This window comes from Amblyraja radiata, chromosome 34 (assembly GCF_010909765.2).
Source record: "Amblyraja radiata isolate CabotCenter1 chromosome 34, sAmbRad1.1.pri, whole genome shotgun sequence".
Classification (NCBI taxonomy): Eukaryota; Metazoa; Chordata; class Chondrichthyes; order Rajiformes; family Rajidae; genus Amblyraja; species Amblyraja radiata.
In genome coordinates this window covers 10,340,315-10,356,302 of record NC_045989.1, presented here as the reverse complement: position 1 = coordinate 10,356,302, position 15,988 = coordinate 10,340,315, and the positions used below count along the sequence as shown (strand labels likewise).

Sequence of the window (15,988 nt, the reverse complement as noted above, 5' to 3'; positions counted from 1 at the left end):
GATTTCAGCCACAATTCCGTTCCCAATCCCCTTGAAGTTGACAGACTCGCACTTGTAAGTTACAGGGCACACGACTCACCCTGACCCACCCTGGTGTTTCTAGTCCTCGAGTCCCCTCAACTTCATTCATCCTTTATCTACAAGATTCCTCATTCACCTCTCCCTGCAGAAATACATCAAACACACGAAGGCGGATTGAAAGCTGACAAACGCTACGGGTGACTCAAGGTGGATGGAAATGATGTATTCTCTGTTGATGAAGGTGTCATCATCCTGACATTTCCCCATTGTAGCTTCTCATCAAATAGTAGTTTGGGAAACTTATAAACATTGCGTTTCAAATTTGGAGTTTGTTCATTTAAAAAAAAAATAGTTTGAAAGGAACATTTTCTGTTTTTTGTTTTAAAACAAAAACCAGGCTTGATGTGATCGGGACCGAATTTAGAAATCACGGGATACCAAGGAAATTGAAGATGCATTTGGCATTTTACACTACTTAAAAATATCTTCCCCGTCAAATACCACACCCAGCACTGGGACTGTCACAAGCGGGCCCCGGCTCTTCAACTGAACATTCAATTATGTTCAGAATGTGTGAGGGTTTCTCTCTCGGCACCCTCGCCAGGCCGGAGATCTGATCCTAACATCCGCCACACTCTGGGTGAATCTATTTTTCTCGTCTCTTGAATCCTTCCTGAAACTACTTTACATTTATGCTGCCCTTTTTCCATTAAATCTCTGCTAAAAGAAACGAGTCTATCCTATTTGCTCTATCTCGGCGCCTCACATGTTTGTATATCTCAATTAAAGCTCTCCGCAAGCTCCCCTATTCCAAAGAAAACAATTGCTATGGATTTTTCCTAATTGTGACCATTTCCAGCCCTGGCAAGATCTTGCAACATCTCCCCCGCGCCCGCTCCAATTTAAATCCGCGTTAGATTTAGTTCCCCTAACCTAATGAGTGATTACATTTGGAAAGCACTCCATTGGCTGTATATGGCGTTGGGACGCCCTGCCAGAGTGGACGGCGCCAGTCAAATGAAAGGCTTTGTGTCTGATACCGCACAAAACCCCAGGTAGGGTTACAAAACCTGTATTTCATTTCCAATTCAGAACATATGCTTAACTAATTGTAAAGGAAATTATTAAGATCTCACGCAGTTGTCGCTTGTGAATTGTTAAACCACAAATCACATTTCTCCATTCAGTAATGTTTTCGCTTCTTTCAAGTTTACGTACGAGATCCTTGACAGTTATTCAAATATACATTTTGTTCACTCTTGCCGGGATTCCCGCTTGAAGATTGGCAATTCCCACAGACAGCACGGCGTCTAAAATATCTATATTACTGCCCCCCAAAATATTCTAATTCCCATTTCAGTGTTGCAACAATAAACGTTGTGGTGAATTCACAAAGGCAAACATTAAACAAAAAGGGGTTTCATTCAGGGGCTAGTCTTTAACGCAGCACATGCCTCTGTCACACACAACTAACTAACTTTCCGCCTAGTCCTGGTACGGGGATTTAGTGCGAGAGACTTAAAGACGCTGGTTTACTTACACACACACACATGTATATATATATCTATGCGCGCTTGTATATGAGGGTCTGCCTGTGTTTGTGAATTGAAGTGAGCGGTAAAAGCCAGTGTGCGAAAAATCCGTTGAATGACCCCCTAGTTCACAGGAGTGATATAATGGTTTTAAAAATCAGATTTAACATGCACTAAATGCATTTTAATTTTACCTGAAGTACCCAATGATATTTATCGATTGTTACGTGTCATGTGTAGGGGCACTGACAACTAGCCTGTATTGCAATTAACATTGACTAATGGACAAATGATTAAGGAAATGTTCCACCCAGTTTTACAGATCTAAGGGCAAGGACCGGCGAAGTAGGCTTTCCTTTCAGAGGCTGGTGTGAGCTGTGTGCAGGAGTGGAGTTGTTTTTATCTCTAGTCCCGCCAATTGCATGCTCTGGTTTCCACGCGTTCTGCACTCACTTCAACTCTGCAACGGGCCCTTGTGTCCCCCCTTCCGCCCGCCCGCCGCGGTGTCACGTTTCTTAACAAAACAACTTTGGGGACGAATTTCGATTGACTTATGGATTGATAAAAGGGAAAGGGTTCACAAAAGGGAAAAGCTCATTGACTGAGATGAGACGAGGTTAGTGACAGATGGGGCCCGCGTAACCAAGTCCATTCAAATGATGTTTTAAATGTTCCAGAACTGAATAATGGGGGTTTGTAACGACGTATGTTCCTTACATTAAACAAGACTCAGTTATTGATGCATTTATTTACACCTGTCTATTGCGGAACGTATCACCTTTTTTGTATACGTTGAAAGGATTATTTAAAAAAAAATACATGATTTAAATGAAAGGATTTTGACACCCGCCGTATTCTGCATCGAACACTTTCGAGAAAGATGGAACTTTAGATTGTTAAGTCTTAAACAGGTGAGGTAGTTTTACAGGCAGCCTGGGCACATTTATTGGGACTGATATCTAAGCACGAGATGACTGTTACTTGTAAAAGTGTAACCTCGTATGAAATGCAATGAACGTCACTGAGTTTGAGTTGAGAGCATGTGTGCGTGTGTGCGCTTACATTGGCGGGCGCGTTGTAATTATCTTCATTGCGGGAATATTTTGGTTTACTCACTGTCCTCGTGCCTTCAACTCTGTATGGAACCGTTCATTATTGCTTGTCGTGTAGTGAATTGTATAACGATTGAATATTGTGTGTGTGTCTGTGTATCTATATAAAAATCGCAAGCTAACCCACAACCTAAGTGACAAGCCAGGTGTTGTTGCTGTGTTTACAAGGGTTGTTCAGAGACTAGGGCCTTTTCGCTGGGCGATCGAAGCTCGGATGAGTTGGGCGCAATGATACACTCGGTCTGACCTCTGAATAATTAAATGGAAGCGAATAATTACCGAATAACATTCTAATTATTGAGGAGCGCTGAGAGAAAGAGCTAACGTCGACGCTCCTGAAAGCTGAAACGAAATACAATATCAGGTTTACGTCGATGAGTCTCTGCTTCATAAATTTTACATTGGCTGCAGTTCCCCGAGAGAGTATCAAATGCACGATGTCAGTTAAACAAATAATACTTTACAAAAAAGAGAGTTAAATGCCTTTTAGTTTGCATTTCGACAAACCGACAATTGTCAACGTTCCTGATGAAACGTGGGATTGCGTTTTAGTGGAAATTTGCAAATTCCCTTCTCGCGAAATTCTCCTGTTTAGAAGCGGTTTAAAACACATATGGCGAGAAGAACCGCTGCCAAACCTTTCTTTAGTTCAACACAAGTCTGCTTAACAGAAGTAATAGCTCGGGGCAGTTTCCTGGGCGTTATTAAGTTCTGTTTGATTAGTGTAACTGTTCAAATTTGAATCCAGACAGTATGATTAATTACAGTTTAATTAACGTGTCCATTAAGAGCAGTAAACGGCGTCATGTTGCAAAAACAAAGACAAAGGCGATAGATAGATAGATAGATAGATAGATAGATAGATAGATAGATAGATAGATAGATAGATAGATAGATAGATAGATAGATAGATAGATAGATAGATAGATAGATAGATAGATAGATAGATAGCGAGAAAGATGGAAAAAGAGAGACAGAGAGAGACAGAGAGAGAGATATAGAGATACTTACTTACCAAGAAGAATTTGGAAACCTAGACCCTTCGATATAATGACCAAATAGGTGATAGAAGTTAATTCACACTGAAGCAGACTGTGTGTCTATATATTATGAGCTATTGTTGAACTATTTCTATTTTTATTGAACTATAAGCCTGTAACAGTTATTTTACCAAAATTGCAATTTTATGAATGATCAACTTGACAATCGGACGTGTGGTCTTGTTTGGACGCAACTCTCCCACACAAACTATGTGCCAGTGACTGTATATACATTTCATAAACAAGTATATGCAGCAAGCCACGTTTACACCGGACAGCGTTTATTGTACACTTCTGTACACGGGACACAAGTGGAACTATCTTCAAATGGCTAATCATTTTAGAAAAAAATAATTGAGAAAAAAATATATTGAAGATGATGCAAGTCGGGAATCATTGATAGCGCAGTTATGTCCGCAGCAGGGCTAAATGATGGTTATTGATCAGGTTATAAATAGTTAATAGAGTCGGCATTCCGTTCCACCGCTTACCGCAGAATATTGCACAAATATATCAGTGTTTATGTACACAGAGCAGCACCACACGTCTACAGACTGACGTTTCAAGCCACATTAAAGAAACGGACACAAACCATCATTTTCCGCTAAAGAACTAAGTTACAGTAATTTTAAATGCAGGACTTACAATCCGCACGGCTGCGCGCAAACTTTAGCGGCCGATTTTCCTCTTTAAGTTTTTTTATCGCCCCTGCTTCACCTCAGTTTTTGTTGCTCTCGCTTGCCGCTGCACGGAATTTTATTCTGGTGACATTAGATTTAATTAAAGGCGATTCTGTAAACGTGGATGCTCAATAAAAGCTGCCTCATCAAGACCCAACAAAGGAAGGCTCCCTTTAAAAAGTTTGCCTCGAGGCACAACTCAACGAACTGTGCATGCGGCCGGCCCCTCGAGGTCCCTCTAAACGCCCAGTGTGTTGGAAAATAATCACTACATTCTGATTTTCCTGGTTCGTAATTATCTCGTGTAGCATTATTAACAGATACAAATGGGATGAATTTCATGGTGCCTTTTGTATAACATTAATTGGTTACCACCACTTTCCAACGAGGGCCCTCTTACCAGAGGCTCCAGATGAAAGGGAATGAGCGACGGAGAAGAAAGAGAGAGAGGGGAGAGAGAGAGAGAGAGAGAGAGGAGAAAGAGAGAGAGAGGAGAGGAGAGAGAGGGAGACGAGAGAGCGAGAGGAGAGAGAGATCAAGAGAGAGAGGGAAAGAGAGATGAGAGAGAGAAGACGAGAGAGAGGTAGCGAGGGAGAGAGAGAGGAAGAGAGAGAGAGAGAGAGAGGACGAGAAGAGAGAAGAGAGGAGAGGAGCAGAGAGAGAGAGAGAGAGAGATAGAGAGAGAGAGAGAGAGAGAGAGGTAGAGAGAGAGTAGAGAAGAGCGGAGAGAGAGCGAGAGAGAGAGGAGAGAGGAGAGAGATGAGAGAGAGAGAGAGAGAGAGAGCTCTCTCTCTCTGAGCTCTCTCTGACGTATCCTATCTATATATCTCTCTCTCTCTCTCTCTCTCTCTCTCTCTCTCTCCTCTCTTCCTTCAATCGATGTGTTAATTTCAACCCATTTGAAACACACCGAGTACACGGTGCAAGTGTGTGCGTGGATCTTTCTCCTTTTAATTTGAAACACTTAAGAAAAAAATCAGCTAAGCGGTTGAGCGATCGCGGGATATTTCTCGCGCAATTACACGGTATTCCTTCTCGCCCTGTCGAAACGTTTGTAAATAAAAGCTGTGAATGGTCGCTGATGAGATGTATTTGGGGTCTTCCGAAATAAACAAGGTAGAAGAACGCAAAATACCACTAACATTATCCCACCTCCCTCCTTTCCCACCACAAGCTTCATAAAAAGATGCGCTTACCTCTAAGTATCAGAGCTTACAGATTTCGCCTCATTTTCTCGCTCTCTGACCTGCTCAAGGTGTAAGTGGATGAGACATCAGTTGATTGACAGAAAATAATGATTGACGTTCAGGAGCGTCCCGTAGACAAACAGTTAATGTAAATATGCTGGCGCTAAGTGGGTGTGTCTTCGTATTATTTTAGCTGTCACTTGATCGATGTAAACCTATTCAACTAAAGATCAGCATCGCACCCATTGAGTTACCATGTGGTTGTTCTGTTGCGTTGAGGAGAAGGGACAATTTTGGGACATGGATTTGCGAGACCTTCCTTGAAGTAAGCCGCCCACCCCACCCCCTTCCTAGAGAGAGAGAGAGAGAGAGGGAGAGAGGGAGAGAGAAGAACAAGGGGTGTAGGGATTACACACTGCGGGACAGGAGTTCCACAGTCCCCTGGCCGCTTCGGAACGGATAAAGGAACGGGCAGTGGATAGAAACATCGCCGCCTCATGTCTTCCCCGCAACAACTTTTATCATCGCAATATTGGAAGACTACCTTGCGTTCGGATTGAACACACATATCGGGTAAAGTTAATTCCTTTTTTAAAATTTTTGATTATTTCGCGTGTGTGTGTGTGTGTGTGTGTGTGTGTGTGTGTGTGTGTGTGTGTGTGTGTGTGTGTGTGTGTGTGTGTGTGTGTGTGTGTGTGTGTGTGTGTGTGTGTGTGTGTGTGTGTGTGTGTGTGAGAGAGAGAGAGACAGAGAGATGAGAACGGCTTTATTCACGATGCTATCTTCCTAAAGTGCATTACTGGTGTCTACGTTATAATTACACCTAATGTTCCGGTCTGTTTAAATAAGCCTATTTTACTTGCCTGGCCCAGGATACGGTTCTAACGCTTCACGTTTAAAGTTACGTTCCTTGTGTGTACTCAGGGTTGATTTTATTTTCCCCACCAAACAGGAGCTTTCCCAAACAGTAGTTGTGATCTATAATGTAGGAAGCTTCCCCGATTTAAACCCATTCACTTATCTGATCCGGGCTAGCGGTGTGATGTAAATACTAATTGAGCGTATCAATCGTTATTGTAAAATCGCTGGGGTACTTAAACCTCGTCGTTCATCCTTTCGCTTGCCGTTTCTGGATTAAATACCTTTTGGCAAGATGATGGCTCTCACGGATTGCACCGCATCGGAAGCGAACTAAGTTTATTTTAAGAGATCTTTAAAAAAAAAAAAAAACACACATCTTGCTTTTAAAATATTGAAAGAGTCAGTTCAGCTGCAAATACAGTTTCTCTTCTCTACATCACAGAATAACCCTGTCCTCCAAAACACGGCTCTTCTTCAATTCCGAAGTTACCCCCCGTGCAGGTAGGAATGGAACCGATAATAAATAAAAGCAACTCGGATTAAAACAAAAATGAAAATTGCGGTCCTTTTTGTGCAAGCATATTAGTTTTGTATGTATAGGGTCTGGCACCAATCATTTTTGCAATTACTGGGATGTATAAACGTTATATCGCTGTCTTAGCGCCTGGAGATGCTACTTATTTATATTTTTTAATTATCAAATAAATGATTAACATTGGATCATGTTTTCCATTTACGGGTCATCTTGCTCCCATTTGAGGAGGATTTGAGTCCCAGTAAAAACAAACGAGCGATCACCATTTTTTTAAACGTTGTAAATTTGGGGATGATTGCAGTTATTTGAAATAAATTGCATTTTCTAAATATATATATATATCCGCTTGTGGTGGGTCTTTACATAATGGCCATTTAAGCAGAGACAGGGTGCTAGATATTTATAAACGAGAAGCCCCTTTATTTATATGGGAAATATTTCTCTCAATTATCTCGCTGCATGATGAATCATTTTAATTGTTGGTCACGAATTGTCTGCACTGATACAGGCTCCGCGTCGCGAAATTTTGTGCATTTTCGTAGCATGGTTAATTTTCGGGAAATCATTTTTTTTTGAAGAAAAAATATATATATTTGTATAGAATGTTGGCGCATTTCATTTGCCTCCTCTCCGCAGATACTCCGGAATGGAGAAGATTTCTAGCCAGTTGTCAGCAGTGAACGACACCGCCTCTTCCCCAACCTCAAAGCAGGAACTTCAGCCTTACACCCAGCCTGACCACCCCGGTTCCAGCAACCTGAAGACCAACTCTGTGGGCGAGGCGGTCCTGTACGGGCTGCCCATTGTGTCTTTGGTGATTGACGGCCAGGAGAGACTGTGTCTGGCCCAGATCTCCAACACGCTGCTGAAAAACTACAGCTACAACGAGATCCACAACAGGAGGGTGGCCCTGGGGATCACTTGTGTCCAGTGCACCCCAGTCCAGCTGGAGATCTTGCGCCGAGCCGGAGCCATGCCCATCTCCTCCAGAAGATGCGGCATGATCACCAAACGGGAGGCGGAACGGCTCTGCAAGTCTTTTCTAGGCGAGCACTCACCCCCCAAACTCCCCGAGAACTTTGCATTCGATGTATCCCACGCGTGCGCCTGGGGTTCTCGTGGTAACTTCATCCCAGCGAGGTATAACAGCTCTCGCGCCAAGTGCATTAAATGCAGTTATTGCAATATGTACTTTTCTCCAAATAAATTCATCTTCCATTCTCACAGAATCCCGGATGCTAAATATACCCAGCCAGACGCCGCTAACTTCAACTCCTGGCGGAGACACCTCAAACTATCCGACAAAATACCGAGTGATTACTTGGCACATGCATGGGAGGATGTCAAGGCCATGTTTAATGGAGGCAGTCGCAAACGGACCCTCCCCAACCACGGATCCGGAGGCTCCTCGGCTCTGAAGGCGCACGGACCCAACTCCATGCCGCCCAGAAGCTCGGACATCCCTCACAAAGCCATGAGATGCGAGGACGAAGGGCGAGGTCTCAGCCTGGGGAACAACGTGAGGAGTTACCCCGTCATCCCGGTGCCCAGCAAGGGGTTCGGGATATTGCAGAAGATCCCTCCTCCCATGTTCCCGCATCCCTACGGATTCCCGACCTTTGGGCTGTGTCAGAAGAAAGACGAAGCCAACGTGGTCGGAGACAAGACGCAGGCCGGCCTCCCTGGCATGTTCTGGTCGGGCAACAAGGACGCTGTCTACCCTTCCTTTCCCATGTTTTGGCCGGCGGCCGGCACTCTCCCAGTGCCCCCCTATCCACAAGCTCAAGCCAAAGTCGCCGACAACCCGAACGGTCGGCAGAATGAAATGGACGCGTCGGAGCAAAGTGACCGAAGCAGCAACACCCCCAAGGACAGCCTGGCGGACAGCGAGCGGTGTTCGAGTACCCACTCCAGGAATGAGGAGGAGAGGTCGGGAGACGAGGCCAGGACCATAGAAGCGGTGTCTCTGACTCCACGTAAACTCAGCTACATCTCAGCCTTCCGGCCGGTGGTGAAGGACGCGGAGAGCATCGCCAAGCTCTACGGCAACAGGGAAGTGTACAACGGCGCCAGGCACGGCTACATGTCGCCGGATTTTATGAGCGAGACCTCGAGCTACAGGTCGGCCTCCCCCGACATGGAGAGCGACGGAGAGGAGCCGGAGGTGGACGTGGAGTCGAACCGATGTCCGGAGGATGAAGCCTCGCCAACTATCCCACTCCAAGAAACCCCCAGCAACCCAGAACCCGCTCACGAAATGTCCCACCCAGAGCCCCTGGCTACACCTTACACTGAGCAAGGATCTGAAGAATCGAGACACGACGAACAGAGTATAGAAGAGGAAGACCACGAGGTAGCTTTTTCTACCTGAATTACGAGTTCCGTTATTTAAACAAAAAAGCCATGTCGAGTTATAAGATTCAGTTTGTAGAGATAAAACTAAGCACCGTGGTTAAATGATACACATAACCCAAATATTTACAATGCATTAGCAGTCTTGTAGTATCCTAAACATGGAGCCAACGGCGCATGGGGTTTGCCCGCTGACACTTTAGAATTAGCATCCAGTCACATTGAATAGAATGTAATTAACTCGATTATGAGGCCTGTTTAATTCGGCTGAAATTGAGAGAGCGAAATCGTCAATGTTTTGTTGGGTTGCTTTGTAATTTGTGTTATTTTCTTTCAAGTATTCAATAATTGCATGTATGCACGCAAATGGAGTATAATGCCAACTGCAGGTTCGAAGTTTTTTATTTAATCCCGAGGATTTTGTGGGGAGGGTGGGCTCGGAGCGACAAATTGGTGGAAATGATCCCAGGTGACACAGAGAGAGAGAATGTGAACCAAGAGCTTTGGGTGATTCGCGCGTTGCAGTAACTAACCCCTTGGAGCTTGCTTCTCAATGTTTGTCTGTTTCAGGTATTTTCGCACGACCAGGATGTGCACAGTGTGAAGACTCCTGCCACGGTGGCTCTCGCGCCCGTTTACATCTGCAGTGCAGACGCCGCCGGTAAACCACTCCCCCAAGTCCCATCCATACCCCCCCCCCCCCCCTCCAACTCGCTGCCATTACTCGTGGCCTGGTTCCAGCTCCAGGCCCAAGAGCGAAACCCACCTGAACTGTAGACTCAACTCCTCGTCTGTGAATGTGATAGGAAAGTTTACGCGGGGCGGGCTGATGATTCCTCCAGCACTTTGAGTTTTTAAAGACAACTATTGGCTGGAGGTTTAACTGTGGTCGCAGAAGCAACACATTTGGAATGCACTGGGGCAGGGGCGGAAGCGGATCCCAAATATGCGAGCTAAACATGTTTTGTTTGAAACTCAGGGCCCAGGGATGGAACTGATTAGTGTTCTGTCAAATAGTCGCCACATGAGCGATGGGCGAAGTGGTCTACCGTATACTATGTCATTCAACAAGTGTTCATTTTCACGTAAACGCATTCATATTTTAAATTTGTAATTAAAACTGGGATATGGCAAGTAAACAGGAACCGTGTTGATAGAGAAGACGAGGTTTGCCTATATGGCCGAGGCTCGATTTAGCGCATTGAGTGTGAAAGCGAGCTCCTTTGATAATGCCAGCCTATAATGGGGGTGCCTTGATCCGGCCCACTGCTGCCAGATTTGTATTTAGAATCAGAGTCCCGGGTTGCTGTCTCTCTCTCTCTCTGAAAATCGGTTTGTTCTATTCCAAGAGCAAGTCAAGGAAGACAATCAGTGCTCGGCGGAGGACTCGGAGTCGAGGAAATCGTTTCAGGACCAGGGGAGCGTCTCGCAGGAAACCTCTGGCAGTATTGAGCGGGGTGAGTGTGTCGGCCTGCGACCAGCAGGTTCACCAGCAGGAATTACAGCCCTCGGTTCAAGTTGCAACAACTCTTCACTAAAGCTCGCATTTGGCATTTAACATTAAAATGTAAAGATAGAAATGTCAGTTTTGATGAGTAAGTGCGTCGAAGGTTACGGGGAGAAAGCGGGAGAATGGGATAGAGAGAGAGAAATATAGATCAGTCATGATCGAATGGCGGAGCAGACTCGCTGGGCCGAATGGCCGCCAATGTTTTATGAACTTATTATGAACTTAAGTGTTAGTTGCACCAATATTTATACCAATTATCTTATACATAACAAGTATCGGTGCAATTCTCGTGAGTTTGTCAGTAGATTATTCCCCAGGTGTATCTTTTAGGCGGGAAATCCAATGTGTTCCATATTTTCTTTGGTCAATTTAATTTGAGACATTCATTGAGAGCATTCTCATTCTGAAACACAAGCGGGCTCAGATGGCGTGTGATGTAATGGCTTGCACTCCATTCAATTAACGGACTCGGGGAAACAAGGCTGTCTTTGAGCAGGTAGCTAATAAAGTATGGTTAGATATAAACAGATACATTGTGATTGAGTTCATCTCTGTGTCTGCTCCTCCCTATCCAGGTGAAGATGGCATTACACTGGAGAGCCCGCCAACACAACTGGTGGAAAAAGACATCGAAAATATGGGCAAAGGTGTGCGTTTGTGACTTTCTTTGTTTTTAATACATCTACTGCTTGGGGGCAGAAACTTCGAGTAGATGTTGTCCAGGTCACTCTGGGTTAGGATTCTTTCATCAAATTACAAACGTACTTCCTCGCAATCACATGCGCAGGGAAGCCAACCATGATCTTCATCACTTTCATTCTCCTGAAATCATTGGTCATATTTTATATTAATTTGAACGATTCAAAAATTCCCATCATTTAAAGTTGAGCCAGGAGTTTTAATGACGCTTTAAAATAACAATCAAATCCCCTGACGCTTTATAGAGCCTGCACTGAAAGGTCCAAGCGCTGGTTTTATTTATTCGCAGACGCAGACTGGATTTATAAAATTCAAATGTAGTTAATTGTGGTACTGTCCCAGTTTCACACAGCCTCGAGTTTTGTGTGTGTGTGTGTGTGTGTGTGTGTGTGTGTGTGTGTGTGTGTGGGGGGGGGGGGGGGGGGGGGGGGGGATGGTCACATTTTGTCCAGCTGTCCTCGGACTTTTTATTTGCAATGCAAACTGAAGCAGAAATGAATGGGTTGTCATTTTCTGTACATGAGATGTTTACAAAGTTACACATTTCCACATACCAGTTAGATTGGAACATATTAGCTGTCCCGAGTCGGCCGCCTGTACATCGATACTCGAAGCGTTCGCTTGATGCTGAGAATTTTGAGCAGTGCCATTTGGTTTAAATTTCTCAAGTGTCACAAGGAGTACTGACCCGCGAATTAAAATACGTTGGATAATAATAAACTAAACAGAAAATGCCGGTAAAACCCATCGGGTCTGACAGCATCTGTGGTTAAAGAAACAGTTAACGTTCAGGTTGAAGGCGTCTCATCAGAATTACAGCATGACCTGTTTTTATTTCAGATGTGCAGCGGCTGCAGTTTTGTTTAAATTATTTTCATTAATAAATCATAATACAAATTGATTTCGATTTTTTTTTAAACGCGTTACTGTTATTTTACCTAAAGGGTGAGGATGGAAAAATGCGCAGGGTCTTGGTGAATAGTTGACCAGTCAGTGTATGTGGCAACTCCCATCTATTCGGCTAATCGCTGACCATGGCGTCAATGTGAACCAAAGCGCATTTAACCCTCAATAAGCCAAGTCAGGACCTGTTTTAAAGTTGGTGGCGGGGCTTTAATCAGCGGCAACACCCCTCCCGAATGACTTCCGAGCCAACCGGCCAAAAACATCCATTCCCCCCTCGCCCTGTGCATCTTAGTGACATATACCGGGCTGTTCAGTGACCCTAACTCTCGCGCTTTCAGTCTGAGGGTCTCGACCCGAAACGTCGCCCACCCCTTCTCTCCAGAGATGCTGCCTGACCCGCTGAGTTACTCCAACACTTTTATCCAACCCTCGCACATTTGGAGATCCTTGAAGAGTTATCACCCCCTCGTGTTCTTGTTTCAGAGGAACTTCAAAAACTACTCTTGGAACAAATGGATCTTAGGAAGAAATTAGAGCGCGAATTTCAGAGTCTGAAAGGTAAGTTAGTGTGAAGCTCTTCTGGGGGAGAAAGTTATCTCTGGGGATCATATGATTTGAAACCATTTGTTCAAGCTATCTCGCATGTCCTTGCGGATCATCCAGCAATGATTCCAACTTCTTAAAACACCTGTATTATTCTTTTAAGTCAAGTCAAGTCAATTTTATTTCTAGAGCACATTTAAAAACAAATCTCGTTGACGAAAGTGCTCTACATCAGTGCAAGTGCTAACGAGCTACATACAACATTTTAAAACATTTCCATACAAGGGAAACTGCCTGAACGCTGCTATGATACAAACATATTGTCTTCATCAGTCAGAAATTCAACTGCGTTCATGTAAAGTCCTAAAATAGGACAGTTATTGGGTAAAGGAAGGGCGTTGGTGTCAGTTGCAGGGGAAAACAAAATAGTTAATTGGGATTGAACCCAGTGGAACAAAAACGAAGAGGATTTTTTTTTTGGAAGTCGGTCTATTCTGGATGGCACTAAAAGTATGTCAACAAATATTAACTTGAATTCTGCCCTACTTTTCTACAGACAGTTTTCAGGATCAAATGAAGAGGGAATTGGCCTACCGAGAAGAGATGGTTCAACAACTCCAGATCGTTCGAGGTAAATGGCACTACGTGCCGGCGTTTATAGCAGTGAATTGCGCAGTCTCTAGTAAGCATCTCACCCAGTGCATTAAGAACATTTGTGGTGGAATTATTTTCCAATAATTTCAATTGCAGTAGCACTGACCTTTTGCTGTGTTACCGCGGCAGCGTCCTTCCCTTCTCGGTAATCTGTGCAGCTCCTACATGTTCAAACGGCTCCAAGGCATCATTACAAATAAATGATTGAATTTTTTCTTCCACTGCAATTTCAAGCTGTCTAAATTAAAAACCGAGGCGTAAAATTACCTGTGAAGTAGTGCCTAACTTTGGTTTAATTTTCAACTGGTGTGCCTTGCAGCGCAATTCACCTCAATGGACTGGGAGCATTTGGCTGCTTCACGGATAAATCTAAATAGCGCGTGAGTTTTGACTGCTCAGCCAGAACTCATTTGAGTTTGCAAGGAGAGATTAAAAAGAAACACAAGCTGTGGCTGTTTTTTTTTTAATTCTTTAATTGACATTGAGACTGGCTGGAGTTCCCTTTAGTTTATGTTCTGCTGCTTTTCTCAGTGACGGAATCATTTGGTTTTGACAGACACCCTCTGTAATGAGCTGGACCAAGAAAGAAAGGCGCGGTACGCCATTCAACAGAAACTGAAAGGTAAGGGTGTCTCCATTCCTAATCATCTCCGGTTAGAGACGGAGGGGCGAGGTGGCATAGACAATGCTTATTCCAAACGAAAGGGGCCCAGGTGGAAGAGAGAATGAGGATCTAGGAGAGACGAAAATATATTAAAGACGAAGAATAGACAACACAAGGCAGGCGCGACTGGAAAGTGAGAGGGACGCGAATGTAATAGGGAGTGAATTAAAATGTTGGCTCGGGAACAATAATAACTTTTGGAGGAAAAGGTATTCGCGACAACAGCGTACTTTTATATATTTAATGAAAGGCAACGAGATGATTTTTTTTTCTCATGTAGCGATGTTGGCGCTTGAAGCAATTGAACCAGAACTCTGGTAACGCGATTGGCCAAACACTCACTCTTTTAGGCAGAGTTAGAGGGGAAGAGTTAGGCAATTGAGGCTTCGCCCAGAGGTAACATGTACAGGTAGAATGGACAGAACCGTCTACCGGGTGGAATCAGGCGTGGTATTAAAGACAATATTTAGCACATATTTAGGATGTGATTCAGATCAAGGCTCACAAGACAGATGTTACAAAACGTAGACAGCCACAAAATGCTGGAGTAACTCAGCGGGACAGGCAGCATCTCTGGATAGATGGAACGGGTGACGTTTCGGGTGGAGACCCTTCTTCAGACTGCAAACCTTGTCAGTTTCTAACTTTTGTTTTTTCTGTTCCCTCTCCACCTCTCTGCACCAGAAGCGCACGACGCTCTTCACCATTTCTCTTGTAAAATGCTGACCCCAAGACATTGCACAGGAAACTGCTCCTTCAAATCGCCCCTGCTTCCGCAGTGACCAAGCAGCCTTTCACACCACGACACAAGCGGTGTTATAAAAATAATATCCTTAGTACTGTATATAATAAAGAAGTTTTTAATATAAAGGTGCAAACAGAGAAGCTTAAGGGGTGCACAGCGCCGGCACCCGGGAGAGGTGAGGGGGATATCTGTACTTGTCGATGGCCGATGTGAATATCTATCCAAGGTGTCCGGGCACGAAATTTTCTATATCAAGAATGAATCGATGACCTCAGAGTCATATCACACACCCTACCTGTTTGGCTTTCAATGTCCACTTATTTAAAAAAAAAAATATTGCTCATAAAACAAATAAGTGGTTACGTGCAATTTATCTTTATGTAATGTGATTTCATTCGTAAAGTATTTAATGGTTGTAATTTATTGATTTATTTATTATTTATTTGCGTTTCTCAACCCGAGATCGAGGAGTAAACAAAACTATCTTTGTATATTATCGATGTTATTACAACAGCACTTTAAGAGGTAATTCAGTGTACAAAGATTCCGTTTGGAAAATGTTAAGTGATTTTGTTCTTAAAATAAAGCCGGCCTTAAACCGTTTCTTTGGCTCCGGGTATTATTTTTTGTATTGGTTTCCGTGGCCGAGAAATCGTTGCCTTGGGAATAGAAAAGTTTAGACAGAGTTCCGAGCCTCGGGAGGGAGGGGCGTTCAGGAGGATGTGAGTGAACGTGGTTGAGGTTTCGTTCTCGTCCGAGAGGTGTCAAAGAGTTTGGAAGAGTTTAGATGGTGAGCGGAGTTTTGATCTGGTTCCAAGGACCGAGAGAGTAGGTAAGGGGGGAGGGGGTGATTAGTTTCGAGGTTTCTGATACCGGTCATCAATCACAGTAACAGTTTACAATATGCGTTTCCCTGGTGCCTATATTTCCTGTTCTTTACACGCTCT

The 15,988-nt window shown here is 44.0% G+C and overlaps 1 protein-coding gene and 1 long non-coding RNA gene across 5 annotated transcripts in view; one reads left to right on the top strand and one right to left on the bottom strand.

The window, feature by feature from the left end:
• Positions 1-5,660, bottom strand: part of LOC116991429 — a 120,191-nt gene extending 114,531 nt beyond the window's left edge. Inside the window, exon 1 of the long non-coding RNA XR_004416793.1 lies at positions 5,582-5,660. This is a non-coding gene — a long non-coding RNA (uncharacterized LOC116991429). The remainder of the gene's footprint in view (positions 1-5,581) is intronic.
• A 378-nt stretch (positions 5,661-6,038) lies between these two features.
• Positions 6,039-15,644, top strand: skor1 (SKI family transcriptional corepressor 1). Of its 4 annotated transcripts, XM_033050035.1 has the most exons (11): positions 6,055-6,145; positions 6,876-6,934; positions 7,605-8,108; positions 8,196-9,321; positions 9,891-9,981; positions 10,670-10,777; positions 11,406-11,477; positions 12,919-12,993; positions 13,535-13,609; positions 14,189-14,254; positions 14,981-15,644. In XM_033050035.1, exons 3-11 carry the CDS (start codon positions 7,615-7,617, stop codon positions 15,076-15,078), a joined length of 2,205 nt encoding a protein of 734 aa, XP_032905926.1. In that variant the 5' UTR covers positions 6,055-6,145; positions 6,876-6,934; positions 7,605-7,614; the 3' UTR covers positions 15,079-15,644. The 4 variants fall into 4 exon arrangements, with proteins under 4 accessions (XP_032905924.1, XP_032905926.1, XP_032905925.1 ...); XM_033050034.1 differs by having other exon boundaries at positions 7,605-9,321; positions 14,984-15,644; XM_033050031.1 differs by having other exon boundaries at positions 7,605-9,321.
• The last annotated feature ends 344 nt before the right edge of the window (positions 15,645-15,988 follow it).

What these genes read in the sequence shown, in the direction of transcription:
- skor1 (XM_033050033.1), top strand. Translation starts at nt 7,615, where the DNA reads ATGGAGAAGATTTCTAGCCAGTTGTCAGCAGTGAACGACACCGCCTCT. An exon ending in CTGCAGTGCAGACGCCGCCG is followed by an intron (nt 9,982 to 10,669) that starts GTAAACCACTCC and finishes TTCTATTCCAAG; the next exon opens with AGCAAGTCAAGGAAGACAAT. An exon ending in CATTCAACAGAAACTGAAAG is followed by an intron (nt 14,255 to 14,980) that starts GTAAGGGTGTCT and finishes TCTCTGCACCAG; the next exon opens with AAGCGCACGACGCTCTTCAC.